Here is a 25580-nt window from a genome sequence, read left to right on the forward strand (position 1 = left end):
CAGAAGGAGCGCGAGCTGGGACTCGCTCGACTGAGCAAAATGTGAGTCCATGAGACGTTCTTTCGGCCGGGTTGTTGTCTGGATGCCGGCCCGACACTGGGGATCAACAGAGTCGCAAGCCAAACATGTCGAAGGATGTAAATGATGCCTATTTCCGTGGCGGAGGCCAGCAAGGAGTCAACGGATGTCAGGCTGTCATTGTATACACGCACCATACGGAGTTGTCGATCTTCGAAAAGCCGTCAGCTTAATGTAACAACAAAGCGTGTGATAAAAGCCGTGCCTCGGATAAAATGGTTTCCATTCATGAAGCGTTACAGTGATTACCAACTCCCACAAACGCCGGTGCCGTCTTATCCACACACAGTATGACTTTGTCGACCTCAATGCCTTTTCCTCTCCTGTCGCCGTTTGTTTGTCTCCTCCGTCCACGCGTCTTCGAAGAGAGCAGGTCGCTCGGAAATATCACCTGACTGAAGGGCCAAACGACGCACAACATGGAAAGCACCAGTTCCGACGGTCATGGTCTGGCCCATGATGATGCACTCACTGACACCTTCAATCTTATCCGTCTTCATGCCCGCAGCGGCGTCAAAGAGATGATCAGGCGTCTTCTCGAACGAAGCCAGCTGGAGAACACTGTCTCTCATCTTGGAAAGTCCGAATCGTGTGATACCGAGGACCTCGCCCTTGTACGTCATGACGTCGGCCAGTAGCTGCATGTGCCGAGGATCAATGTCCATGTCACCCATGACCTCGCCAATCTCATGCGCGATGGTGCTCCTTGCTGCTTCAATGCCCAGGATATCGCGAGCTTCCATGACGTTGTTGGTCGAGGTCTTGGTGCCGTCGACACCTTCGGTGTTCATGCAGGCGCGCAGACCATAGCCTTCGACCAAGACGGTGTGAGTATCGTGCTCCGACGTCTGAATAATCGCTCGCGTCGCGTCCGGATAACCCGAAATGGCAACAAAAGGGACTAGACGGCGGAGATAATTGGCGCGAACTAGCAAGTCCGCCTGTTCTTCCGAGCCCTTGGCCTTGGTTCTCTTAGCGGCGGCGTTCTCGTCAACTCGCACCCTAATCTCGATCCTGCTCTGGCCGATGTGCAAATCGCCGCGCTGAACTTTGAGCTTTCTGTGCCTGCAAATCGCCTCGGCTACATCGTGAATGCCAATGCCCAGTTGCATGTCTGACAAGGCATCCATGTCGATTTGCAGAACGACGTTACCAGCATTGGCCATCCACTCATCCTCGATGTAACTCAGAATGTCGGATACATATGTCTTCTCAATTCGGGCCTTGACGATACGTGCCGCCCTCATTTCTTTGTTCTGCACGAGCGGACATTTGATGACCGGCGTACTAATGAGTTTAGACGCGTTGATGATTTCCTTGATACGCGGCACACCCTGAGTAATACTCATACCGGCGACACCTGCGAAATGGAACGTCTTCAGTGTCATTTGTGTGCCCGGCTCACCAATAGACTGGGCGCCAACAGCTCCGACAGCGTGGCCGGGCTCGACGTGAGCCTTCTTGTACTTTTCGAGACACAACTTGATGAAGAGTTTCAGAGTATTCTCAGACACCTTGGCGACACGGTCTGCATAGGCTTTCTTTGCCTTTTGCTCCTCGTCGATCAAATCGATCTCCATGTGCGCGCCAAGAGGGTCGGATGTCAAGCCAGTGAGTTGCAGAATCCTGGTGAGCTTGGCTGCGCGGCCCGCGACGTATTGCTCGACTGACCTCAAGAAGTCTCTCGCACCCTCGTGCTCATCTGTGTAGCGATCTTCTGTGTTGTCATACTCAAGGTATCCCTGCCCCACCAGATCGCGTCTGGGGTAGCGAGAGCGCTCATGAGATAACATGCTGTCACAGAAGCTTAGAATCTCGTTCGGCAGCAGTGCGGGATCGGTATTGCTCCATGTCAAGTTCTCCGCATGCGACCATGTCCGATCGAAGTGAACCGGCTTTGCCGAACCCTCCATGTCCACGGGGTCAAGCTTATCCGCACCAAATTGGAACTGAACAATCCCTCCGCCGGAAGTTCGAACCGTATCATCGTATCTCGTGGAAAGATCCTCGAGCGACTTCATTAACCTACGGGACATGTATCCCGTTTCAGCCGTTTTGACGGCTGTATCGACCAGACCTTCACGTCCGGACATGGCGTGGAATATGAACTCGGTGGGCAGGAGTCCAGAGTAGAAGCTGTTTCCCACAAACCCCTTGGAAGGAGGCTGGGGTGCGTTCTTGTGAAAGTGAGGCAGGGATCGGTCCTGGAAGCCGTCCGCCACACGGGAGCCGCCGATAATTTGTTGGCCGACGACAGCCACCATCTGAGCCACGTTGATCTCACTACCCTTGGATCCAGACTTGGCCATGACCAGAGGGGCGTTGTTCCGACTGAGAGTCTGGATACATTGAGCTCCTGCTTGGGTTCGAACTTTGCTCAGCAGGCCCGAGATGGAATTTTCAAGCGTCTGTTCCATGTTGCAGCCCGTGGCCTTCTCGAGCTTCCCCTTCTTGTAAGTGTTGATCAGCTCGTCAACCTGAATGTTTGCGTCTTCAATCAACTTCTTCTTCTTCACCAATAGCTGTTCGGTGGGGAAGACGTCGCCTACGCCAATCGAGAAACCTCGATTGGTCAGTTGCCTAGCACATAGCTTGGCTAAGCGGTTCATGGCGGTGACGGCCTCATCGGGGCCGAAATCTCGGAGGATGACGTAGAACACAGAGTCCTTCTTTCCACCTCCGACTGTCGACTTATCCATCCTGCCGCACATGACCTCAGAGTTGCGAATCACCAGCCAGGCGTCTTCCGGGTCCATGTCAGGACACTGCCCGGGCTTAGCCTTGTACTCTCGACACTTCGCGTCAAGGTTGATCTTGACTTGACACTCCTTGTTCGGTCGTAGCATCATGCTGAAGACCTGCTTGCCGGTCCATAGTGCTTGCGGCTTGAGAATCGCTGGCGGCGGAAGATCAAGATGTGTGATGCCGTCCATCATATGCATGACAATGTACGTGAAAGTTTTGCGATCGAAGAACCTATCCTTGCCACTCAGCAGATAAGCTGCTGTGATGAAATCCTGCGTCGCCGCAATGATGGGTTCTCCGTTCTTTGGGGTAGCAAGATTGTGCTTGACACCCATCAGGTTGATGGCCTCTGCACGAGCCTCTTCAGTCTGAGGAACATGGAGGTTCATTTCGTCGCCGTCAAAATCGGCATTGTATGGCGTACAAACACACTCGTTCAGACGGAAGGTTCGCCAGGGTCGGACCTTGACCAAGTGACTCATGATGCTGAGTTTGTGGAGTGAAGGCTGCCGATTGAAGAGTACGATGTCGTTGTCCTCAATGTGACGCTCAACCACGTCGCCGACTTTCAGATCGCGAGCCACCTGTCTCCTGTTGCCGAATTTCAGGGATATCTTGTACCCACCCTCATCGCTCTTGATGACCTGCTGTGCACCGGGCCAGACATCTGGGCCATTCTGAACACATTTTCGGAGCTTCTTCAGGCTGTAGTCATTCACCCTTTCCGGATACGTGAGGTTTTTGGCGACAAGAATTGGGATGGCGACCTGCGTGATACCAAGGTTCGGGTCTGGCGAGATGACGGTTCTGCCAGAAAAGTCTACGCGCTTGCCGGACAAATTGCCTCGGAAACGGCCTTGTTTGCCCTTCAGTCTTTGACAGAAACCGCGCACCGTCTTGCCAAAACCTGGTTGCTGGAGACCCGGCACATCGCTGTTGACGTACATGGCGATTTGCAACTGCAAGTACTCCCATTGTTCCATGATGGTCTGGACAGGGGAGCCTTTCTGAAGAGCAAGTCGAATCATGCCGCTGATCCATACGATATCGGCAAGTTTGGTGGTCAAATCGTCTTCCGTGCTTGCGTTATCCTGGGCGACGGAGGGTCGAATGCAGACGGGAGGAGCGGGCAAGAATTGCCAGATGAACATTTCAGGGCGTCCTTCGACGGGGTCCAGGCCGAGCAGCTCGCAATCCGTAGGACTAATGGTCTTGAAAAGGTTGAGGACCCTGAGCGGATTCAGATCTTCCATGGCCTTGCGAAGATGCTTGTCAAGGTCCGGGTTCTGCTTTTTCGCCTCATCGAAAGACGCATCAAAGGCAATCTTGCTTTCCGGAGGGACTTTCTTCATTGAGGTCGACTTGTTGTAGGCAACAAACTTATCGTGAACTAGTTTAAGCACACCGACCTTCCGAATCTGACCGTTTATGGATCCGCAGTAGTGGCAGGTTTTCGTCTTCCTGCATTGCTCGTTGATCTTCTTGCAGATTTGCGTGCGACGGAGATTGTCAATAAATGGCCGCCTCAGCTCTTTCAGGAAAGCTCGGCGCTCGGGCTCGGTCAACAAGATACGGCTGCAGTCCTGGAGAATTTAAGTCAGACCTGGATTTGAAGGGAAGAAGGTGGTCTGGCGAGAGGTAGCCTTACTTTGCAAATGTCTTGCAGAATGGTCCTGACGAAGCCGAGATAGCCAATGTGAAAGGCAGGCAGGGGCAGTCTGACATGGCCAAAGTGACCGGTACAGTTCTGTAGTGATTCCTGACATGTGTCGCACTTCCCGATCTTGCTAGAGGTTCCCTGCACATTCAGACAGTCAGCGGTTGCCCATCGCATGCGGCCAGGTGATGGCGCATTGTGAGTGGGAGAAAGCTCACCAAACGCGGGTCTAGCGGACCGTGTTGGAAAGGGGCTCTGTTGTTGTCGACATCGTAGAGAAGACGGTCGGAAACTTCTAGGACGGCCTGGTTGGCAATATCCTGGTTGGATCTGTCGCTACGGTCAGCTGGCGATGATGCGAAGAGGGGTGGGAGTCATACTGGATGCCAAACTTGATGCCCTGGAAACGCTTGGGCAGATTGTCCACCAGCTGGGACTTCACAGGTGCAAGTGTCGCGGTAGCCATGGTACAGACGTTCCAAAGTGTGTATAGCAGCAGTTGTCGCGGGCAGAGGACGCCGTAGGCTGAGGAAGTTGGGTTTGAGGTCGCTAGCGCAATGCGCCTGTCTACCGATCTGTGGCGGACTCGGGGATGCGCGTGGGTGGCTCGAGCATGACGTATTCCTCAGGCACAGAATAAAGTCGTCACTCGGGGCCAATGTGATTGTTCGGCTCTCTATGTCTGCCAGAGAGATATTCGGTGCGTTGCTAACTGACTGGGTGTCGTCGTGTGGTGGACTGTCGCAAATCGTAGATGGGGGAAATTTTGACACGGCGGGTGGGGTGAAAGGCTTCAGAGGAAACATCGCGACGGGAAGAGCTCGTGCCCCACCATCCAACCTAGTCCCCGTGCGTGTGGTGGATAATGGCGCTGACATGGGTGGGCGTCGACAGGGACAGCTCAAGCTCAGGTACATGCATGGATGTCATGTTGATCAGTCCAACCTGAGAATTCTTGTCTTTCATTCTCAAAGTCCCGCTTCAATTGATCATGAGGGACTGACTACCTACATGTACACACGGAGCTCTTTACTCTGTTGCTCTTGCGTACAGAATCGGGCCCAATATGCTCCTGCATGATTGTTGCTGCTTGTCAGTGTTTCTTTCTTTGGGCATGTTTCTGCGAGGGTAGATTCATTTCCAGTACGTTTGCAGATTCTTGAGTTCCATGGCTCTCAAGACAATCACATGCTTGACAGGTGGATGGGTAGGTAGTCATTCCAGGTGCCTTAGGTGCAATCGGATTACTGCTCTCTTTTGCCCTGGCTTGCCTGGTCTCCATGCATGTCACACAGCTCGCTCCCTGCTGCTTACCTATCGACTGGCTAGAGGCATTGCACCTAACACACAGGGTGGGAGGGTGGCATGCCAGGGGCATGAGCCAAGCAGGCGCCCCCCTCTCTCGGGTGGTGGGGGTGGTGCCAGCGGCGCTGAAGCCACGTCCTGCCCTCCAACGGGGTCCTATCACATGCCCACATGGCACTTGACGTCAGGGGATCAAGGCACTCCCATACTATCGATGCCTTGTAATAAAGCCTACGATACTCCAACCTCACCAACGTGGTCATTGAGCGCAACTGAGGCATCTTCCGCCATCGTTCACGGTCCTTCGGTTCGGCTCCCCATTACGCCGTGTGGCGTTTGTTTGTTTCACCTTGGCTGGCGGGTTTTCATACAGCAGCCACGTTGGCGCTGTTGTTGACATTGCGTCGGCGACCGAGGGGACAGCATCTTCCCTGGCTTCGGTCTGCAGCTTCACGGTGCCTCGGCTCTCCCCTCCGGGACTCACTTGCTGCATGGCCCTCAGGAATAGCAACCACCATGGCCCCTGGTGGTGCCGATAAGAGACTTGAGAAGTCGTACCTCTCCTCTGCAGTCGATTCCATCAACCCCTGGGCCGCCAGCAGCCGCAGCACAACTCCCACGCCCAAGGATGTTCCTGTCCAGCAGCAGCTCGTCAAAGGCACAGGATCGGTCGCTGGCGACCACAGCACTACCCATCTATACGGCTGCAGCGCGAAGAGCTATCCCTCGGATTGCCCCCCTCTGAAAGTCCTCTGGTTCCATGCCGTTGACGTGCGTTGATTCTCCTCCCTTGCCGCCTAATGCATTTGAACTGGTTGTTAATCGGCAAGAAACTCTCCAGATACCCAAGAGAAAGGCCAAATATGCCTCATCTAAGCCCGTCGACGATTCCAAACCACCCCAGCAGCCCAAGAAATACGTCCAGTTCTCTTCCTCTGACTCGCGAGCCATCGAAGCCGCCTACCAGACTCTACTCGAAAAGAGCGAGCGCAGTTCAGCAAAGTCGGGCTCGCGAAGCTCGTCCCCAAGCCCAAAGAAACCAGAGAATATACCCCGTGAAGCCCACTCAGACACTGCGACAGGTGCATCCGCTGGAAAATTGCCCAAGACCACCACAAACGTGCCCGTCAACGAAGACTACTTGTTTGACGTGAACATTGAGCAGAGAGAGCTTTCGCCAGTGTACTGGATTGGCCCCGTGTATGATGTTCGACGTGGGACGTGGTTCTACCAGGAAGGCTCAAGTCTTCGTCCGTGTGAGGAGAACCTGGCGTCTCAACTGGAAGACGGCTTCCTCAAAATCAAGCCTTGGCTTTATCCTAAGCCCAAAGTGGCTCAGGATGACAAAAAGAAGGAGACGGTTAGCATACCGTCGACGGCGGTTTCTGGAGACGCATCCATAAGCTCCGCAAAGTCCGATGTGTCTGCAACGTCTGCGCAAGCGCCCATTCCTGGCCCCTTGGGTCAACCTCAGTCGCACAGGTTGTTCGGCACTCACATGAACAGTATCGCCACATATCAAGACTCGAACACGGCATGGTTGTCCTCCGACACAATGCTGTCATGGGTCACATCTACCATGTATGAGCGGTTCTCTGGTGGTGGTTACATGAGTGGTGTTAAACTGGTCCGCGGTTGGTCAGATCTCGCCAAGAATGCTGAGGCAAAAAGCACTACGGACCAGCGGCCAGCGAAGCAGACAAGCACCGAGACACCTGTAGATCTGGACGAGAAAGAACAACGCAGACTCAAGAGAAGATCAGCCCCGCCGTCCACTGGTCCCGGTCGGCGCGATACAGAAACCGGCGAGATTCGCAGTGATCAGCAGTTCAGGGAGACTCACCTCCAAAGGCAACTGTCATCGCTGATGGGGGACACCGGCAACGCTGAAGAGAAAGAAGAGGCCATGAGACGACAGGCCGAACAAGAAATACAAGACGATTACACTGGCCTCGCCGATGAAACCCAAGGTCGCGACATCGAACACTTGTGTCTGGTGACGCATGGGATAGGCCAGCTTTTGGGAATGAAGTTTGTCATTTCCAGCAATCATCTGAGTGATTCCTACAGAACGACTAACGACTGGCAATAGGATGGAAAGCTTAAACTTTGTTCACGACGTCAATGTCATGCGCAAGGTCATGAAAACAACGTATGCTAATTCGGTAGACCTTCGCGCTCTCAATGGAGAGCTTGGTGACGGGTTCAAGAACTGCCGGGTCCAAGTTCTACCAGTCTGCTGGAGACATTTGCTAGATTTCCCCAAGAAGCGCGAGAAGAAGGGCGAACGCGATCTGGCTGATGCAAGCAACGAGGAAGATGAGTGTACGTCTGACTTTGGTTTTCTGGACCCGCCGCTCCGTGTACTGATGACTGGTAGACCCCTCGCTCGACGATATCACAATCGAGGGTGTGGCCTTTGCGCGATCCCTCATTTCTGACTTGGCCTTGGACGTCTTGCTCTACCAGAGCGCATATCGGGAACAGATATCCGAGATCGTTTTGCAAGAATCAAACCGGATCCACAAGCTGTTCATGAAGCGGAACCCGGGTTTCAAAGGCAAAGTTCATATCATGGGTCATTCGCTCGGCTCTGCCATCATGTTCGACATACTTTGCCGACAGAAGGAGGCTACGCCGGCAACAGACAAGCTCGCCAATCCTCTACGCTTCTGGCCAGCAAAAGACAATCAAGACTTACCAAAAAAGAGACACGATCTTCAATTTGAGTTTGATGTTGAGGACTTTTACTGTCTAGGTTCCCCGGTTGGGTTGTTCCAGATGCTCAAGGGACGGTAAGAACGAGACTGGGCCAAACTTGACCGGCAATGCGTGAAGAGACTAACCATTACAAACAGAACCGTTGCCGCTCGACACCTTGCGGACTCCCTCCCTTCCGAAAGCCCTTTGAATCCCGATGACGTCGATGATCCGTTCCTGTCGGTCAGAGCCGATTCTTCTGCTGGGGAACGAGTATCGCAAGTGACCGGTCTTCCTTTTTCGGTCTCGTCACCCAAGGTTGCGCAGCTTTACAACATCTTCCACCCTTCTGACCCCATCAGCTACCGCCTTGAGCCGTTGATATCGACGTCCATGTCAAGTCTGAAACCACAGGTGCTCCCATACACCAAAAAAGGCATCTTTGGCAACGTGGCTCCACAAGGCTTGACTGGCATTGGTGCGAAGGTCGGACAAAGTGTCAGCGGTCTGTGGTCGAGTCTCAGCGCTGGCATCGCAAGCAACCTTCTGAACCGCAGCCTTGGCCTCACCAGCGACGACGTCGCAAAAATGAACTCTGCGTCAGAACAAGGGCGAGCGGCCAACAGCTCGCTACAAGGGGAAGCAGCTTCTGACGTAGATGCAATAACGAATGCTTCAAAGTTAGGCCAGAAAACCAACGAGCGAAAGAATCAGTTGGCGTCGCCTGCCGGTGATGATGCCCGGACAAGCATGAGTGGCAACGACCCTACGCTGATTGACGACGAGCTTGAGACGTTGTACTCGAAGTTCCAGGAGAAGTTTACGCAAGGGGTTCCCGACGAAGGCCTTGCAGCTGAGGATCGGGTTGGATGGGACCGAAAGGCACGCAAGTTGCGCCACGAAGACATGAAAATCCGCGCGTTGAATCGCAACGGCAGAGTTGACTACAGCATCCAGGAGTAAGTCGTATATATCAATATGGTGCCTAGTCGACGACGTATAGAGGGCTGTGCTAACTCGATGCAGGAGTGTTCTGGATTTCAACCCTATCAACACCATTGCATCACACATGGGATATTGGGCAGATGAGGACGTCAATCACTTTATTTTGTCGCAGCTGCTGTCTAGCAAGTCGAGAGACTCCAAGAAATCGGGATCTCGATAAGAGCTCTTGGACCAGCGAACAGCTTTATCATGGTCGCAAGACGCCCGAATCGTTAATGACACCCCATTGATCAGGCATTCTTTGCGCAATATCATATGCTGACTTCCCTCCGTCGCTCTGTAAAGACCTGATGTCGTCACCGGAAGTGTCAAGGCGGCCAATGTGTGCTGCCTTGGCAACGTTTTGTGCGGATTTCGGGAAGCTCTCTGTTGGCAGTGACGAGGCGAGCCAAAGCAGAAGCCACAAGACCTCTTCTCGGCCTTTCTCCACGGCCAAGTGCAGACCACTCTTGTTATGATTAAGAGGATCACGGTAGCGGATCAGGTGGCCCAGTTGAACCGTGTCGCCACCGAGCTCCGCGCTGGCATCGTGGAGCAGCTCAACAATGCCAGTCGCGTCGCCCTCGGAGCACATAACGTGATAAGCACGTGCGGGCCTTGCCTCGGGGTGCGCTGCGAGATAGGCTTCCTCCGTCACCGTGGGGAGAATGTCGAGGTTGTCCTCGATGCCACCCTCATTGACATAGCGGGCCAGAATGACGGAACCCGAGGACGCAATCACGATCTGGTTCGTCGCCGAAGGACCAGCCTCGTTGGTGGCAAGGTGCGTCTGGCATGAGGGGCACTTGAGTGATATGGCCACCTCGGACGATTTATCCATAAGACATTGCCTGTAGGCTCTGTCAGCGCTTGAGTCGATAACATCTAGGCGACGACAAGAAATAAATGAGAAATAAATGAAAACTCCTCCCCCACCCCTGACCCCCCCGGTTCCCTTACCAGTGAAAATGACAACCGCAGCGGAGTTCGAGATCATCCGGAACAGTTGTTGCCTCTTCCTCTCCGTCGCTGTCTGGTCCCAACTCGAGGACCAGAGGGTCGCTGCATTCCTTGCAGTGATAGGACATGGTCGGTGTTCGTTTTTCGACTCGACTCAATTGTAAGATTTGATGGATAGGCGGCAGTTCAGAACCCGCATCAGCTAAGGGGAAATGGTTTGGAACTAATGTGGACGTGTTGTATCCAGGGTTGTGAAGTACTCTGGGTGCAGGTTAAGCATTTTCTTTAGACTCCCTCGCAGGCGACAACAGCCAAGCATGGAGGGGCAAATACAGCAGATCTGGTCAAAGAAGTGGGGCACAGCTTTACCTGTTCCGCCGGTATGTCGAAGTCTGTAGCGATGTCCTACACTGCACAAGTCGCCCACCCGAGCAAGCATGTCCCAAAACTTGCACTTGGTTGGCTAGCTTGCCGCGCAGGTGCACGACATCGAGCACAAGTACACAGTGAGACCATTGAAAAGAAAAAAAAAAAAAAAAAAAAAAAAAAAACCTCCTTGGGACCCGCTACAGGTAGGCAGGTAGGCTGCAAGAATAGGTACACATGTACCTGATAGAACGCACGGGGCTTGCGTTGCTGGTGACGTAGGCCGTGTGGCTGCCCACAGATGTAGACAATGTAGACAACAGGTACCTACCTAGGTGGCCTAGGATTGCCTGCTCAAAGCCACGTCAACGTGGTGTCGATGCAAGGTACCTATCTACCTGCCGCAAATGTGCTGCTCTGGAATGCAAGAGGCGAGGGATGCCTGGAAGAGAAGGGGAACTGGGTAAGCCCAGCACCGGAAATGGGCATGCCTGACGCTGGCGCAGTCAGGCTCGTAGACGCCCGAGGTATCCGAGCTCTCAGGAACAAAAAGCCTCTACGGAATCTCCACAGAGGACGCGAGCAGAGAGGACCAGCGAGTCCTAGGTGCCTGCCTGCCTCGCTGGGCGAGCACCACCAGCCAGCTTACCTGTTACTCGAGGGTACTCTTTTGTCGGCGACAATGAGATGCAAAGGTGCGACATACCTTTCAGGTACCTCGACGTTGCGCCGAATGTGATTCGAAAGGGCGACAGGCATCAAGCAGTCGTCCCGGTCAGAAGTGGGGTCAAAAGTTCGGTGCATTACATCAGTCCACGCATCCCCGCCCCCGCCAACGCCCAGCCAGCCCAGCCCAGCTTGCTCTGTCTACTCAGCCCAGCTCGGACTGCCTGCCAACTTCGCATTCGTTTTGCGCTGCCTAACACGGCTGCTAACACTCATATTAAGACGGGCCCTGTTTGCTGCCCGCCGTCGCATGAATACCCGCCGACCCGTTTCCTCATAGAATTACCCGTTACCCGACGCATCGCAACAGTCCAGGGTCGCTTTGGCAAGCCCGCCTAACCTCCACACGACAAGAAGCAGCAATCTCCTGCCTCCATAACCCCCCCTTTCTGCTGTCTTACGAACGCCCCATCCTGTGGTGAAGCAGTCTCGTCCTCTTCTATTCTTCGGAGACAGGGGCAAACTCCACGCTGCCACGATGAATGTCTTGAAACTTCAGAGGTTCGTGGGCGCTCTCTTCTCTGGCCAGAGAAACACCCTGGAATCCACTGCCTCATTCTTCCGGCGCTGACCCCTCTCGCGCGCAGGAAGTATCCTCAATTCCCGCAAGATCAGATCTTCGGTCTGACCGACGCCTTCCGTAAACTCGATGTCGACGACAAGGGCTACATTGATGAGGCTACAGCCATCAAGGCGACGCAGGCCAGTGAGCGTCAGCCGTATGACGTTGTGCGACAAGCGCTGAAAGAGGTCGACCTCGACTCCTCACGGCGTGTGGAGCTCGAGGATTACGTCGGTGTACGTTTCATTCCCCCCATGCCGAGAAAGTTCTTTATTAGTGCTCTGCGCAAAAGCTGACAACGAGATGGATTCGTAAAGCTCATCGCCAAGCTACGTGATTCCTCGCCCGCGCAAAAGCGCATGTCGACCGGCCCAGCGCCGGGTGCCGCCGCGAGCATTGTCGCGCAAGCCACCGGCGGAGGTGGACGCGCGCGTGCCACCTCCAACGCCGGCAAGATTCACGTCCAGGGTTCCAATGCCAACGTCACGCACACCATCAACGAGGATGAGCGCACCGAGTTCACTCGTCACATCAATGCCGTCCTCGCTGGCGACCCTGACCTCGGCAGCCGACTTCCCTTCCCCACCGACACGTTCGAGATGTTTGACGACTGCAAGGACGGTCTTGTCCTCGCCAAGCTGATCAACGACAGTGTGCCGGACACCATTGATGAGCGTGTTCTCAACTTGCCGGGAAGGAAGATCAAGACCCTCAATGCCTTCCACAAGACCGAGAACAACAACATTGTCATTGAATCTGCCAAGGGTATCGGCTGTTCCGTCGTCAACATTGGCAGTGGAGATATCATTGAGGGCCGCGAACACTTGATTCTCGGTCTCATCTGGCAGATTATCCGTCGTGGTCTGCTTGGCAAGATTGATATCAAGTTGCACCCTGAGCTTTACCGGCTTCTTGAGGAGGACGAAACTCTGGAGCAGTTCCTCAGGCTGCCCCCTGAGCAGATCCTTCTGCGCTGGGTCAACTACCACCTGAAGGCGGCCAACTGGCCAAGAAGGTGTGCTTTCCTCATTCATGAAGTACTGACTTGTGGCATCAACTAACACGTCCCAGGGTGAACAACTTTTCCAGCGATATCAAGGACGGCGAGAACTACACTGTTCTGCTCGCCCAGATCGGATCCGAGTACGGCAACACACGCGCGCCACTGCAGACCAATGATCTCCTGCAGAGGGCCGAGCAGGTTCTCGAGAATGCTGACAAGATGGGATGCCGCAAGTTTTTGACTCCGACGTCGCTCGTGGCCGGAAACCCCAAGCTCAACCTGGCTTTCGTCGCGAACCTATTCAACAACCACCCTTGCCTCGACCCCATTACCGAGGAGGAGAAGCTCGAGGTCGAGGATTTCGATGCTGAGGGTGAGCGCGAAGCTCGTGTCTTCACCTTGTGGCTCAACAGTCTGGATGTCCAGCCGGCCGTTCAGTCTTCTTTGACGACCTGAAGGGACGGCACCATCCTGCTCCAAGCCTACGACAAAGTCATCAAGGGCTCGGTGAACCAGCGACACGTGAACAAGCGCCCCGCGCACGGCGGCGAGGTGTCGAGGTTCAAGGCTGTGGAGAACACCAACTACGCGATCGAACTTGGCAAGCAAAACGGGTTCTCTCTCGTCGGTATCCAAGGAGCCGACATCACCGACGGTCAAAGAACGCTCACCCTCGGCCTGGTTTGGCAGCTGATGCGCAAGGACATTACCCTGACCCTGTCTGCGCTTGCGCAGCGCCTAGGCAAGAGGGAAATCACAGACTCCGAGATGGTACGCTGGGCCAACGAAATGTCAAAGAAGGGCGGCAGGAACTCGGCCATTCGATCCTTCAAAGATCCATCGATCGGCACCGGCATTTTCTTCCTCGACGTCCTCAATGGCATGAAGAGCAGCTATGTAGACTACGACCTCGTGACGCCGGGCCACACCGATGACGATGCGTACCTCAACGCCAAGCTCAGCATCAGCATTGCTCGAAAGATGGGAGCCACCATTTGGCTGGTGCCGGAGGACATTTGTCAGGTCCGCAGCCGACTTGTCACCACCTTTATCGGTAAGAAAAATAGGAAAAGCCAAGCCCTTGTTGTGTAACATGCAAGCTAACCTGTGCCTTTAGGCTCTCTGATGGCAACATCGGAAAGGATGTAGATCGCGATTGGAGAAGTAAATGTGCAGGCGCACTTGGCCAAGCGATGCTGCCATGCGAATGTTGTGGACTCGATTGATTGGGGTCATTTGTCGGTGATGGGTGGGGGTCTCAGCGCCGTCTTGTCACCAGCCAGCATTGTGCTCTGGAAGGTTCTACGAGTTCTTGTTCTACATGCGTAAAACGAATCACCTATCAAGTTATTTCTTGTGCTTACAGTGTGTGATGCGATCAATATGAGGTCATCCCGGTTCAATCCATAAAGCGCAACCTGGCTGCTTCTTCAATTCTGCCGCTGTGTCATCTTCGTCGCACCATCGTAGGTATCGAGATCAAGAGAAAAAAATCCGAATAAGGGAATCCTTGAACTAACTGCCTAAATTCTTGTTGGCGGCAACGATGCATGTTGATAGAATGTGAGAATTAAGGACAACCTCAAGGATGCCGGCTGTGGCTGCACTTGGTGTCGTCACAGGTCGACCGGTATTACATAAGCGTGGTAGCTGTTGGCTGACGGATTCCCGAAACTTTTGACGCATGCAACCAGAGGCACCTATCCTCCCCCAATTCCTGTGGTCAACGCGCATCTCTTGTTTTTATCACCTGTGCCTGCCTATCGAGAACACTCGTCGCGGCATTCTTCTCAGCCACTCAATTGAAAGTACGATACATACTCGCTTCTTCTTCTTTGTTTCCGCGCATTCCGCCAACACTACAACCATGTCGCGCGGCGGCGGAACCACGTTGTACGTCACCGGCTTCAGCCATGGTACTCGTGCTCGCGACCTTGCCTACGAGTTCGAACGGTATGTCCAACTGCAATCAATCAGCCTTACGTTGTCGATGCCTCCGCCCTCCTCTACCTCCACCTACCTGCCTCCTGCGCGCGATCCTTCCGAGCTTTCGACTGTCCTCCCTCCCTGATCCTCGTCGTCGTCGTCGTCGTCGTCACTCGCTCTCCCCGTAACCAACGTCACTGGCTGTCGTTCAGCCTTGCGCCGCCCTCCTCCCACCGTTCATCCCGCCTCGATTCGGTCCCGACAGGCAACTTTTGTTGCGCCGACTGCCAGCGACTGGCATGCTCAGCGCATCTATTGTTTGGATCAACGGTGGCACATGTCGTTGCCCTCCTGAAACCCACCTTGTTTGAAGTCACTAACATGAACTTCTTCTAACAGCTACGGACGATTGGTACGATGCGATATCCCGGCACCCCGATCCGCCTCGAGCAGACTGTGAGTAACTGTCGAGCATCTTTTCTTGAGGTCCGCATTCTGAACACAGGTATCATCTAGCTTTGCCTTTGTTGAGTACGAAGATCGTCGTGATTCCGACGATGCCTACCACGAGATGCATAACAAGCGCATTGGACGTGACGATGTTCTGAAGATCGAGGTCAGTATCCCAAACCATATTACACACTCCTGTTGTTGCAGCGCCAACTGACCTGCTTCGCAGTGGGCCCGCACACCTCCTTCTGCCTCTTGGCGGTTCGATTCCGGTCGCGATCGTGAGCGCGCCCCCAGACGCTCCTCTCCCCGTCGTGGACGGTCGCCCTCTCCCCGCCGCAGCACGCGCGACTACTCGCCTCCCCCTCGAAAGGAAGACCGCCGTGATCGTGACCGCGACTATGACCGCGACAGCCGCCGCGACCGATCTCGTAGCCCCGACCGACGGTATGATTAGAGACCCTTGAATCGACCGTGTTGCTCAGCGATATTAACTGATGTAGTGGCGACAGCCCCCGCGACACTAAGGACGATCGTGACGTTAAGGACGACCGCGACGTTAAGGACGACCGTGACGACCGGGACCGCCGCGACAGCGGTGCCAATGGCGACGACCGCAAACGTACGTTCTCACCCCTCACACTCGCGAGCAAGCAGGTTTGCTGACGATGCCCGCAGCCATTGACAGTCCACCTCCCGTCCATGACGACCTGGACGTTGCGGAGTAGTGAAGTATATTGGCAAGTCGCGGCTCTTTATGAGCGATCCAAAACGGCTGTTGGGCGCAGGCTTTTGATCTCCCTTTTCTCCAAGTTGTTCCGAGTCTGCCAAAAATTTTCCCTTACCTACAATGGATTTTCTAGTCTCGATGCGCCCGAACCTTTGCTCCATCTCCCACCCCCCTCTTCCGATATCTTCTTCTACGCCCTCCCACAACCCGAACGACCGAGCGACCGATCCTCCCCCCTTGGACCTGCGGAGCCGGCGGAACAACCATTCGAAGCACGAAAGCGGACACGGACAGGAGCACTCTACCTCTGGCGCACAAGCTCACCTCAGTTCAGCAGACCCAGGGCCTTCCCAATATCGGACCATCGGTTACGAACACTTTTGTAGATTAGGTAGCGGATGTAGGTCAATTTCTTATTAACATGAAGCCCTCCGCCGCAGAACTTGCACCAGCTGCTCCAAGGACGTGCTGTCTCTCCATCCGAGACCGCCACGGCCCCAGCTGGTCACACCCTGTGACCAATGAATTAGCTGTGACTTACTCGACAATTACCGTATTGCTTGAGAATGAGTCTTAGTGTCGTATGACGACTGATTGAATTCGTGCACATCCCTCTTGTGATGTATGTCCTTCGTCCTCTAGCATGCCACCGTCGTTTCCAGCGATTTTGCATTCATGTGCATGCTGCAGAGGTTCGTGATCCAGTGACTCGCTGAACTTGTGGTCTCCCGGCGGAATGAGAGCCTGATACGTTGGAGGCAGCCAAGAGGTGAGTGACCCAGCTGGTGCTGGCGTTACAGGACGGCTTCGGGCGGTTCAGGGCCTCGTTCGCTGGAGGACGACCCACTCTAAGGATCATCCTGTCCAAGCTGCCAAGCCTTCCTTGGCCACTCATTGGCAGAAGCCCACCAGCGTACCCCAAAGCACCTCCACTATTGAGGTCACGGCCATGGCAGCGGCTTGTGACCGAAGCCAGCGGGCGGGTTCGATCTTGCGTCAAACCTCTCCTAGTTTGGCCGACAACTCGTTCCCCATTCTCCCGACACCAACGTCTACCCATGATCCTCGAGCAGCTTGCCGGCCTATTCTGCGGGGGCACACCGGTCACTGTCATTTGCGACGGCGTCTTCTGAGGCTGCTACCTACGAACACTTTCGCCTGTACCACCACAGATTGGACTCCTTCGCGCTGTCTCACGGTATCAACGAGGACGACCTATCTCCTACGGAGGAACCGACTACATAGCGCAGCTTTTCGTCGACAAGCATTCACAGAGCTTCTCCCTGACTACGATCTGGCTCATTCACCAGCTACGAGGTGCGGCTGACTTAATTGATTCGATCATCACTTCACCAACGGAGTATGCGGCGCAGAACTGTGCTTTAAACACATCCACAAGCTTCCACGAACCACCCGACTATGTCGCCCTACCGACAGTCCAGATACCTATAACGCCATACAAGCTAGCCAAGATCCTCCTTTTTCTCCTCTACGAATACAATCTCGCCACACCTATATTTATCTCTATCCGATGATAGCAATTGCATTATTACGCAAGACCGCACCTATTATTTCCTTGTTATAGGCCCTTCGGAGCTAGTATCATTCTTTGCGCTGCGAAAGGCTCGAAACGAGATCTCTCTTCGTTGGCCGTCATGGTAAGTTGACGACCCTGTACTGGAATGGTCAGACCTGTCTGTGAAGGGATATGGCTCTTATTTATTGTTTCCCCAGTCCGAAACCGAGATCGCTGAAGCCCGGGTCGCACCCGTGGACCGCACTACACAATTCTACGAAACGATATCACAACCCGTTGTCGCGGCCTTTTGCGCCGGCGGTGTGGCCGGTGCTGTGTCGAGAACCGTCGTCTCCCCGCTGGAGCGGCTCAAGATTCTCTTTCAGATCCAGAGCGCTGGCCGAGATGCGTACAAGTTGTCCGTCGGCCAGGGCCTCAAGAAGATGTGGGTTGAGGAAGGATGGCGAGGTTTCATGCGCGGCAACGGAACCAACTGCATTCGCATTGTCCCGTATTCTGCTGTGCAATTCGGCAGCTACAACTTTTACAAGAGGGTATAGTTGCAACGTCTAGCCTGCTTGCCTGCTCGCTCCGTGCATGCTGACAAGAAGGCGTCAAGAACATATTTGAAGCCTCCCCAGGCGCGGAGCTCTCATCGGTAACACGCCTCATTTGCGGCGGCGCGGCTGGCATCACGTCGGTCTTCTTCACATACCCGCTCGACATCGTCCGAACCCGCCTGTCTATCCAATCTGCCTCGTTCGCCGAGCTTGGGGCTCGACCAGACCACTTGCCTGGCATGTGGTCCACCCTGAAGTCCATGTACAAAACTGAGGGTGGTATGGCTGCCCTATACAGAGGCATCACACCTACAGTAGCCGGCGTGGCGCCATATGTGAGTGTCCAAGGCACGGACCTGTTCCCGAGACATTGCAGCTGACTGAGAGTTCTTGTACAGGTCGGGCTCAACTTCATGACGTATGAGATAGTGCGGACGTATCTCACACCTGAAGGAGAGCAAAACCCGAGCGCAGTGAGGAAGCTGTTGGCTGGTGCAATCTCTGGCGCTGTTGCGCAGACGTGCACATATCCATTGTAAGTCCTCACCTCACAACGCCACCAAGTCTTTGTCATCTAACGCCTCCAAGCGACGTTCTACGAAGGCGTTTCCAGATCAACACCATGTCTGGTATGGGGTACCAATACAAAGGCGTCACAGACGCCATCAAGGTCATTCTTGCGCAGGAGGGCATCAAAGGTCTTTACAAAGGCATCGTGCCGAACTTGTTGAAGGTGGCGCCCAGTATGGCGTCAAGTTGGTTGAGCTTCGAGCTGTCCCGGGACTTCCTCGTGTCGTTGAACCCGGGAGACGAAGAGGTCGTCATTTGAGTTTGAGACGGCGTGGTGGTTTGATATTGTACAACTGGTAGACGGTAGCGATCATGAAATCGACTTGTGCAATCAAGAGAAGTTGAATGTTGAGTACCTACTGCATCTGAGTGCCACCGCATCATCTATCTTAAGACTACTCAAGTGCCTGCCTTTTGAGAAAGGAAGAAGTCAGAAGTTGTATACAAGTTGGAGGTTGGAGCAGCGTGATGTTATGCAACCTTGTTGATTGATGCTACACCGAGAATTCACCCTGTCTCTCACCGAGGTAAGAGAAACGCATGTGGGGCGCTAGGCCAATCAAAACCATATGCCTAGCGAGCAAAGTCCCGCCCTCGCCATCTCTCATGGTCCGAGCGTCTTCACAACTGCCCTAGTAATTTTCGCCCACAATTCCCCTCCCACCTCCAGTCTTTCCAAGGTGTGGGAATTTCGCTTTTTTTCTTTCTCGAACGAACCTTCCGACAGCGACAACCACCACCCATCGACTTAGTTCCGGACATCGCGAAGTCGACGACAAGATGGGTACGTAAACTCCCACCATCCGAGCCTTTATACCATGCGAGTGGAGTTACCTTCGGGTGCTCTGCGACCTGGCACGCGCGCACTTGCCTCCTCGCCGAGGACGAACCGCCGCAGCAGTCCTTGAGCATGATCGATCGAAAGGCTGACGATGGATTCTTCCCCTCACAATAGGCATTGATCTCAACCGTCACCACGTGCGCGGCACTCACCGCACGGCTCCCAAGAGCCAGAACGTGTACCTGAAGCTTCTCGTCAAGCTGTACCGCTTCCTGGCCCGTAAGTTTTCCCGTCAAGGCTTCCTCAAGAAGAAAAAGACTTGGATCGAGAAGGCATGGGGCTGACCGAACGTGACAGGCCGTACCGATGCCAACTTCAACAAGGTCGTCCTCCGCCGCCTGTTCACGTCCCGCATCAACCGCCCTCCCGTCTCCCTGTCCCGCATTGCGGCCAACATCAAGGAGGATGAGAAGCGCACCGTCGTTGTTGTCGGCACCATCACCGACGACAACCGTCTCCTGACGGTCCCCAAGGTGACCATCGCCGCCCTGCGATTCACCGCCACCGCCCGTGCCCGTCTGGCTGCCGCCGGCGGCGAGGCCATCACCCTCGACCAGCTTGCCCTCCGCTCCCCCACCGGCGGCAACACCCTGCTGCTCCGCGGCCCCAAGAACGCCCGTGAGGCCGTCAAGCACTTCGGTTTCGGCCCCCACAGCCACAAGGTATGCTGCCACCCCTCACCCCACAGCCTGTACCTTCTCCGCAACGGCTTGCTGACCCCCCTCTGCAGAAGCCCTACGTCGCCTCCAAGGGCCGCAAGTTCGAGCGTGCCCGTGGTCGCAGACGCTCCAGGGGTTTCAAGGTGTAAGCGGGTTTTACGACGGAATCGGACGATCTGGGTCTGCTGCGGTTTGGCTCTCGCGTTCTTCGCGCCACGACGCTCAACGGAAGACGCGGGATCGGTCAGGGAAATGGTTATGCATGGTACTGGCGTCGATCGGTATCCCAAAATTCGACGTATGCGAATACACACTCTGGCTTTTTGCCTTTACCAAGATTGGCCCCGGCTCTTGCATGTACCTTTCCATTCGTGGCATGCGGCCCATGTCGTGTCCCCAAATCCTAGTAATCCTTTCCTTGACGACTGTCCTCAATGTGTGCTTGATTCTTCGTGAAAGGCTGTCATGCAGCCTTCATCGAACATGTATTGATTCGTGTGACCCCTCCGAGACATTGCTTGTGGCGCCCGTCTAGACTTGCTTGCAGTCCGCTCGTCGGGCTTTGTGCGAGTTATAGTCACTTGTTGTGCTCATGATTCCACACATCATTCGTTCGGCACATAGTACAGGCAGGCGGCTATATGATGGTGCCACTTGACGTTCCCGTACGATCACAATACGAGTCATGCGTGGCGAGGTTAAGGACTGGTCATTTCTAAATACGCAGGCACCCTCTCGCGTGCCTTGAGCCGCGCTGCCTGCCAGTTCCTACTGATACAAATCGGCCCTCCCGTGCACCGTCTGCCCCTTTTTTGGACATGCAGACTTTGAAGCTCTAGTAGCCAGTTTTTGAGCTCCTCAGGCAGGCGTTGCTATAGTACTATCCTGGTGCAAGGCCACGAAGCTGGGGATGCAATACTGTGGTGGATCTTTTCTGCGGGCTCATCGGCCCTTTTGGCCATCTCATCTGCCGCCATCTACATGAAAGGGGGCAGAGAGAAGGGGTATCCGCCGTTCTTGATGCGGAAGACGCTGAGAAGGAAGCTGTACATGATGAACATGACGCCAGCACCAGCCAAGATGGCTATTTGCTGCTTCTTAGGATCAGCAATTCGCGGCACCTTCACAGTCAGCGCAATGGCGCAGAATGCTAGGACACCATCTGGGAGTGCATTAGTCAAGTCACCCGTGATTGAAGGGTTTGGTGGCAACTTACAAATGGCAGCGACGATCTGTGTCTCCATGCCGAGCTGGTTCTGGAAGCCACCAGTGAAGTAAGTGACGCCGCCCTTGCCATTGCCGACAACGTACGGTGTCTTGCGAATCAGGGTGAACATGTAGCCGCTGGTGAATAGGAGGATCGTGATAAGGCTGAAGACGGCCCAGAGGTTGCGGCTCCTAATGACAGGAAGGACGTAAGGAGAAGCCGTGATGAGGGCAGTACCCAGGCCAAGCGTGACGACAACAGTCGAGATCCATCGCATCCAGTTGATGGGACGCTTCACGCTCGGTTGGGGGCGGCCGACCATGTGGCGAGCGAGCCACGAGTGGACTTGTTCGGCAACCTGGGGTCTGTTCAAGTTAGTGATATGGCTCAGGAGATACATTCCAGTCTCAATTAGACATACCCGCTGGTGAAGTCGTAGCGCAAGGGCTCGGAAGATGCGACAGCGTGGGGTCCGATAGTAGGCAGATACAGCAGTAGAACAGGTGCGGTTTGAAGTCCGAGCTAGGCAAGAACGTTACGTTAGCCGACTTGTCTGGAAGTGCTCGCAAGCTCCAAGGCACCCTGGGCGTTCGGATTACTTACCGACATGAATGTATCCCGGCCATCGGCGAAATCCAGAGTTCCGAAGATCATGCGGGACTCGGCTTTCTTGTCACCCTTGGTCCAGCTGCGTGACAGGATGTCCCACTCGGGTTGAAACTCGCGACACAGCTGGCATCCGAACTTGGAGTCGAGGGCCGTCAGCAACACCATGGTGGTGTAATCACGCGGCAATGCAGTGATCTGCTTGAAAGTCTTGTCGTTGAGCTTGACGGGCGAGGACGATAGTGCCTTGGTGTGGAAGTCCTGGAAGCGCTCCTCTGACGACTTGGCGGCCGCTAGAGCTCCTGACGCCAGAAGCGCAAGGCGAAGGAGGGAGGAAAACCAACGCATGGCGGGCTGAACTGAGATCGACGAACGATGGTTTGTGACTGTATTCAATGCGGTGCACAGTCCCGCGTGCCGGAAAAATTGTCTGGTGCGTGGTGGGCGTTGACGTTGACGTTGACGATGTGGCTTCCACCACGGTACTTCTGGTGCATGTGTCAATTGGAGGTCGTACTGGACACTTTGGGCAGGAGCACTGGGCAGGCGGACCAGAGTAGAGGGTACGTACCTTGCAACTCTCGAATCGACTAGCTGTCGACCTGATTGGCGCATACTAGGCATTCTGGGGCCTTGTCTGTGTGAGTTACGTGGGGTAGGTGTGCACTTCCAGCCAAGAGCTCATGCGGTCACATGACAGTGACACTAGTTCATTCTTGGAATCATGTTTACTTACGCCACGCTCAACATCCAAACACACGAAGATGTAAGATCTCTTACAGAACAACGTCCACGCATCGGATCTTCCATACTCTACAGTCTTATCCTGCTCTTGTCTGTGATAAAGGCGTCTTTCGTCGCGTCTTTAGCACTCAAGTTCAGGTTACCCATGACAGATATCTGACAGTATCACGTACCCCACCACATCGTACGCGTACGTGACTGGCGCGATGCCTGTCAACACCCGTCTTCTGGACGCTGAGCAGGTATGAAATCTCTAAATCAGCGAATAACTACGGCCAGGAGCTGAGCCGATGATTAGCGTCAGCAGCGTATTCACGAGCACACCATGGCGCATCAAAGCCAACTTCACCAATCCGAGCTTGTGGTCAATGACGAGAAGACACGGAGGCTGAGGGTACGAAAGCAGCTATTGGCAGACGACAATGATGCTTTGAAACAGCGCCTGAAGGTCTGCGGGTCCCAGATCACTCAGCTGTCGGGACAGCTCGAACAGGCACAGTCGGAGGTGAAGGCAGCGAAGCAAGCCTATCGCCAGCTTAAAAAAGCCCTCGATACCCAAGCACGGGAAGCCTCACACCTCAAGGTATGTGCTAAACGGCTCTAGATCATCTTCCATTCCGCCATTGACGCATTGTCTGCAGATGGAGCTCGAGTCGCTCAACAACACAGCCCAGGATTCCACCAAGGTGCTAGCCGAAAAGCTGGCTCTCAGTCGCGAAATTGCGCAATTGAAACCGGAACTTGAGCACCTACGTTCCCAGCTGGCACATCAACAGACTGTGCTTGCGGAAAAGCTGTCTTTGGAGCGACAACTCAACTCGGCTGAAGTTGAGCTAGCCGCCGAAAGGCGTGCTCGGTTACAATCCGCGGAGAAGCACGAGCTTGAAAGAGCCGACGGCGACGAAACAAAGCAGAAGCTGAAGTATTTCGAAACCCGATTGGCAGTCGAAACACGAGAATCTGAACGACTTCGTCAAGAACTTGCATCAGCGCAAGACGATTCACGATCACAAGAGGAGAGGACCGCCGCGGACGCAGAACTGCAGGCAAAAGTCAAAGAACTCGAGAAGTTATTGGCGACTGAGAAAAACGAGGCCAAGCGGGCGAAGAAGGAAGCTGAAGTTGCGCTGTCTGAGCTGCAGGCCCAGAATGAAAACCTCGAGTCCAGGGTGGACAGCCTCAAGACGAAGTTGCGAAGCACTCAAAGCGAACTGAAGGGATCCAAAGCGGAGCTCGAGGCCATGCGAGAGGCACATGCCACGAACCTCAAGGGCGCAAGCCGCGCACCAGGACCCGATCACCACGCTACGAAGAAACGACGAGCTGTAGATCTAGGTGCTGAGGACATCACAACTGAGGCCACTAATGATGGCGATTGGAAATCTCGCCGACCCGCTAAGAAACGAGGGCTTGACCAAACGCTACTTGGAGAGAAGTCCACATTCTCGATTACGCCTTTCCTGAATCGCACCAAGGGTGTGAACGTCGACGCGTCTGTGGACGAGGATGCAGAGGAAGATGAAGCGGATGTGAGCCATATTCCTCATGCCGAAACGGTCCGGAGGGCTGAGGCCGAGGCTGTGGATGCAGTTAAGGACGTGGAGAGGGCGCTCGTCTCTGCCACATCCGGAGCTGAAGGAAAGCAAGGCAAGGCTCGAGGAAGGCCTAAGAAGGCTCTTGCGTCGACGTCCCCCAACATTCCACCCCGCGCAGTCGCTCGGCCAGACAAGATGAAGAAGGCTGCAAGGAACGTTGCGGTGCTGACGCAGGTTACTGAGGAATCGACTGAAGTTGAAGCTCCAGCAGCCGGTACAGTCAGCGCTGCGCATGATGTTTCAGACCCCTCTCTTGACGCCTCTGTCGAGAACGGGGCCGTCAAGCCAGCTGTTCGGGTTCTCGAGAAGAAGAAGAAGCGCAAACTGATCGGTGACAGCTCAAAGACGATATTCGACGAGGAAGACGCAGAGCCTGTAGATCTACCGGTCAAGAGGAGCAACCAAATCAAGCTTGGACCGGGCAAGATTCTGAAGAACCCCAAGCTGGGCATGGCTCGCAAGGCCTTTGCTGGGGCGGCGTTCTCTCCCCTCAAGAAAGATCGTAGGGGCGTAGGCGCGAGTTTTCTTGTATAGGTCTTGGTCCGGGACATGTTTGAGGTTGGCAGGACTTTGGTCCAGTTTGGCGTTATTGATTTGAAGTGTAGGGATGCATTAATCGGCGTACTATTGTGACTGGGGTGTCACAGCAGGTTAATGGTATGTTGCACGTTTTGTGCAATACGAATATTACGTTCCTAATTGAGGAAAGTAAATGACAAGAACTTTGTACCACAAGAGCCAAACCTTGAAGTAACGTGACTGATTCTAGCTGCCGAAACCTCTTGTAACAATCAAATCCCTTATTCATACCTCTTCACTTGTAAGGCTCTGGACTTGAAGATCGCAAGTTCATCTCATTCGTCTGTGGCTTAGTCAGCATATCGCCGGAGCTTGGGCCTTGGAGAGTTCACTGATAGGTAGGTATGTTGTTGAACATGGAAGAGACTGATGAAATCACAAAGCATTGATTTAATCGTCCATCCTTCATTTCTTCTGCCACAAGCTGCTCGCCATTAATATAATATACCATACTTGATTGAGATTCTTTTAGTAACCAGCTATAAGCCATGAGCAGCAGCCTGGCTGGCAG

The 25580-nt window shown here is 54.3% G+C and overlaps 9 protein-coding genes across 9 annotated transcripts; 6 read left to right on the plus strand and 3 right to left on the minus strand.

The window, feature by feature from the left end:
- Positions 1–383: 383 nt before the first annotated feature.
- VDAG_06676 (DNA-directed RNA polymerase III subunit RPC1) lies at positions 384–4946 on the minus strand (the record flags this gene model as incomplete). Its single annotated transcript, XM_009659380.1, has 4 exons — positions 384–4406; positions 4472–4621; positions 4699–4810; positions 4861–4946. 4 exons carry the CDS (start codon positions 4944–4946, stop codon positions 384–386), a joined length of 4371 nt encoding a protein of 1456 aa, XP_009657675.1.
- A 1355-nt stretch (positions 4947–6301) lies between these two features.
- On the plus strand, positions 6302–10315 carry VDAG_06677 (DDHD domain-containing protein; the record flags this gene model as incomplete). The annotated part of the gene is made up of 6 exons (XM_009659381.1): positions 6302–6556; positions 6627–7816; positions 7878–8110; positions 8166–8580; positions 8644–9444; positions 9512–10315. The coding sequence occupies 6 exons, from the start codon at positions 6302–6304 to the stop codon at positions 9648–9650; spliced, it is 3033 nt and encodes a 1010-aa protein (XP_009657676.1). The 3' UTR covers positions 9651–10315.
- On the minus strand, positions 9575–10904 carry VDAG_06678 (uncharacterized protein). Its single transcript, XM_009659382.1, has 2 exons — positions 10430–10904; positions 9575–10320 (listed from the first exon to the last, which is right to left on the minus strand). The coding sequence occupies exons 1-2, from the start codon at positions 10555–10557 to the stop codon at positions 9678–9680; spliced, it is 771 nt and encodes a 256-aa protein (XP_009657677.1). The 5' UTR covers positions 10558–10904; the 3' UTR covers positions 9575–9677.
- A 1095-nt stretch (positions 10905–11999) lies between these two features.
- Positions 12000–14235, plus strand: VDAG_06679 (fimbrin; the record flags this gene model as incomplete). The annotated part of the gene is made up of 6 exons (XM_009659383.1): positions 12000–12022; positions 12109–12319; positions 12401–13098; positions 13155–13459; positions 13568–14140; positions 14204–14235. 6 exons carry the CDS (start codon positions 12000–12002, stop codon positions 14233–14235), a joined length of 1842 nt encoding a protein of 613 aa, XP_009657678.1.
- Positions 14236–14953: 718 nt separating this feature from the next.
- VDAG_06680 (uncharacterized protein) lies at positions 14954–16190 on the plus strand (the record flags this gene model as incomplete). The annotated part of the gene is made up of 6 exons (XM_009659384.1): positions 14954–15039; positions 15412–15468; positions 15529–15628; positions 15692–15909; positions 15966–16084; positions 16141–16190. 6 exons carry the CDS (start codon positions 14954–14956, stop codon positions 16188–16190), a joined length of 630 nt encoding a protein of 209 aa, XP_009657679.1.
- Positions 16191–17847: 1657 nt separating this feature from the next.
- On the plus strand, positions 17848–19097 carry VDAG_06681 (solute carrier family 25 member 42; the record flags this gene model as incomplete). The annotated part of the gene is made up of 5 exons (XM_009659385.1): positions 17848–17850; positions 17927–18262; positions 18328–18603; positions 18667–18803; positions 18857–19097. 5 exons carry the CDS (start codon positions 17848–17850, stop codon positions 19095–19097), a joined length of 993 nt encoding a protein of 330 aa, XP_009657680.1.
- Positions 19098–19566: 469 nt separating this feature from the next.
- VDAG_06682 (60S ribosomal protein L18) lies at positions 19567–20672 on the plus strand. The gene is made up of 4 exons (XM_009659386.1): positions 19567–19622; positions 19794–19898; positions 19977–20341; positions 20410–20672. The coding sequence occupies exons 1-4, from the start codon at positions 19619–19621 to the stop codon at positions 20485–20487; spliced, it is 552 nt and encodes a 183-aa protein (XP_009657681.1). The 5' UTR covers positions 19567–19618; the 3' UTR covers positions 20488–20672.
- Positions 20673–21030: 358 nt separating this feature from the next.
- VDAG_06683 (dolichyl-diphosphooligosaccharide-protein glycotransferase) lies at positions 21031–22650 on the minus strand. Its single transcript, XM_009659387.1, has 4 exons — positions 22149–22650; positions 21967–22067; positions 21555–21910; positions 21031–21500 (listed from the first exon to the last, which is right to left on the minus strand). Exons 1-4 carry the CDS (start codon positions 22497–22499, stop codon positions 21316–21318), a joined length of 993 nt encoding a protein of 330 aa, XP_009657682.1. The 5' UTR covers positions 22500–22650; the 3' UTR covers positions 21031–21315.
- Positions 22651–23101: 451 nt separating this feature from the next.
- VDAG_06684 (uncharacterized protein) lies at positions 23102–25226 on the plus strand (the record flags this gene model as incomplete). Its single annotated transcript, XM_009659388.1, has 3 exons — positions 23102–23137; positions 23194–23478; positions 23537–25226. The coding sequence occupies 3 exons, from the start codon at positions 23102–23104 to the stop codon at positions 25022–25024; spliced, it is 1809 nt and encodes a 602-aa protein (XP_009657683.1). The 3' UTR covers positions 25025–25226.
- Between the last annotated feature and the right edge of the window lie 354 nt (positions 25227–25580).

The sequence above is a fragment of the Verticillium dahliae genome, genomic scaffold (genome assembly GCF_000150675.1).
Source record: "Verticillium dahliae VdLs.17 supercont1.14 genomic scaffold, whole genome shotgun sequence".
Taxonomy (NCBI): domain Eukaryota; kingdom Fungi; phylum Ascomycota; class Sordariomycetes; order Glomerellales; family Plectosphaerellaceae; genus Verticillium; species Verticillium dahliae.

Coding starts and splice junctions, on each gene's coding strand:
- VDAG_06678 (XM_009659382.1), bottom strand. CDS start 10,557: ATGTCCTATCACTGCAAGGAATGCAGCGACCCTCTGGTCCTCGAGTTG. Junction 10,321..10,429: donor TGCGGTTGTCATTTTCACTG/GTAAGGGAACCG, acceptor CAGAGCCTACAG/GCAATGTCTTATGGATAAAT.
- VDAG_06682 (XM_009659386.1), top strand. Junction 19,899..19,976: donor GCTGTACCGCTTCCTGGCCC/GTAAGTTTTCCC, acceptor CGAACGTGACAG/GCCGTACCGATGCCAACTTC. Junction 20,342..20,409: donor TCGGCCCCCACAGCCACAAG/GTATGCTGCCAC, acceptor CCCCCTCTGCAG/AAGCCCTACGTCGCCTCCAA.
- VDAG_06683 (XM_009659387.1), bottom strand. CDS start 22,499: ATGCGTTGGTTTTCCTCCCTCCTTCGCCTTGCGCTTCTGGCGTCAGGA. Junction 22,068..22,148: donor GCCGGGATACATTCATGTCG/GTAAGTAATCCG, acceptor GTTCTTGCCTAG/CTCGGACTTCAAACCGCACC. Junction 21,911..21,966: donor CGCTACGACTTCACCAGCGG/GTATGTCTAATT, acceptor TAACTTGAACAG/ACCCCAGGTTGCCGAACAAG.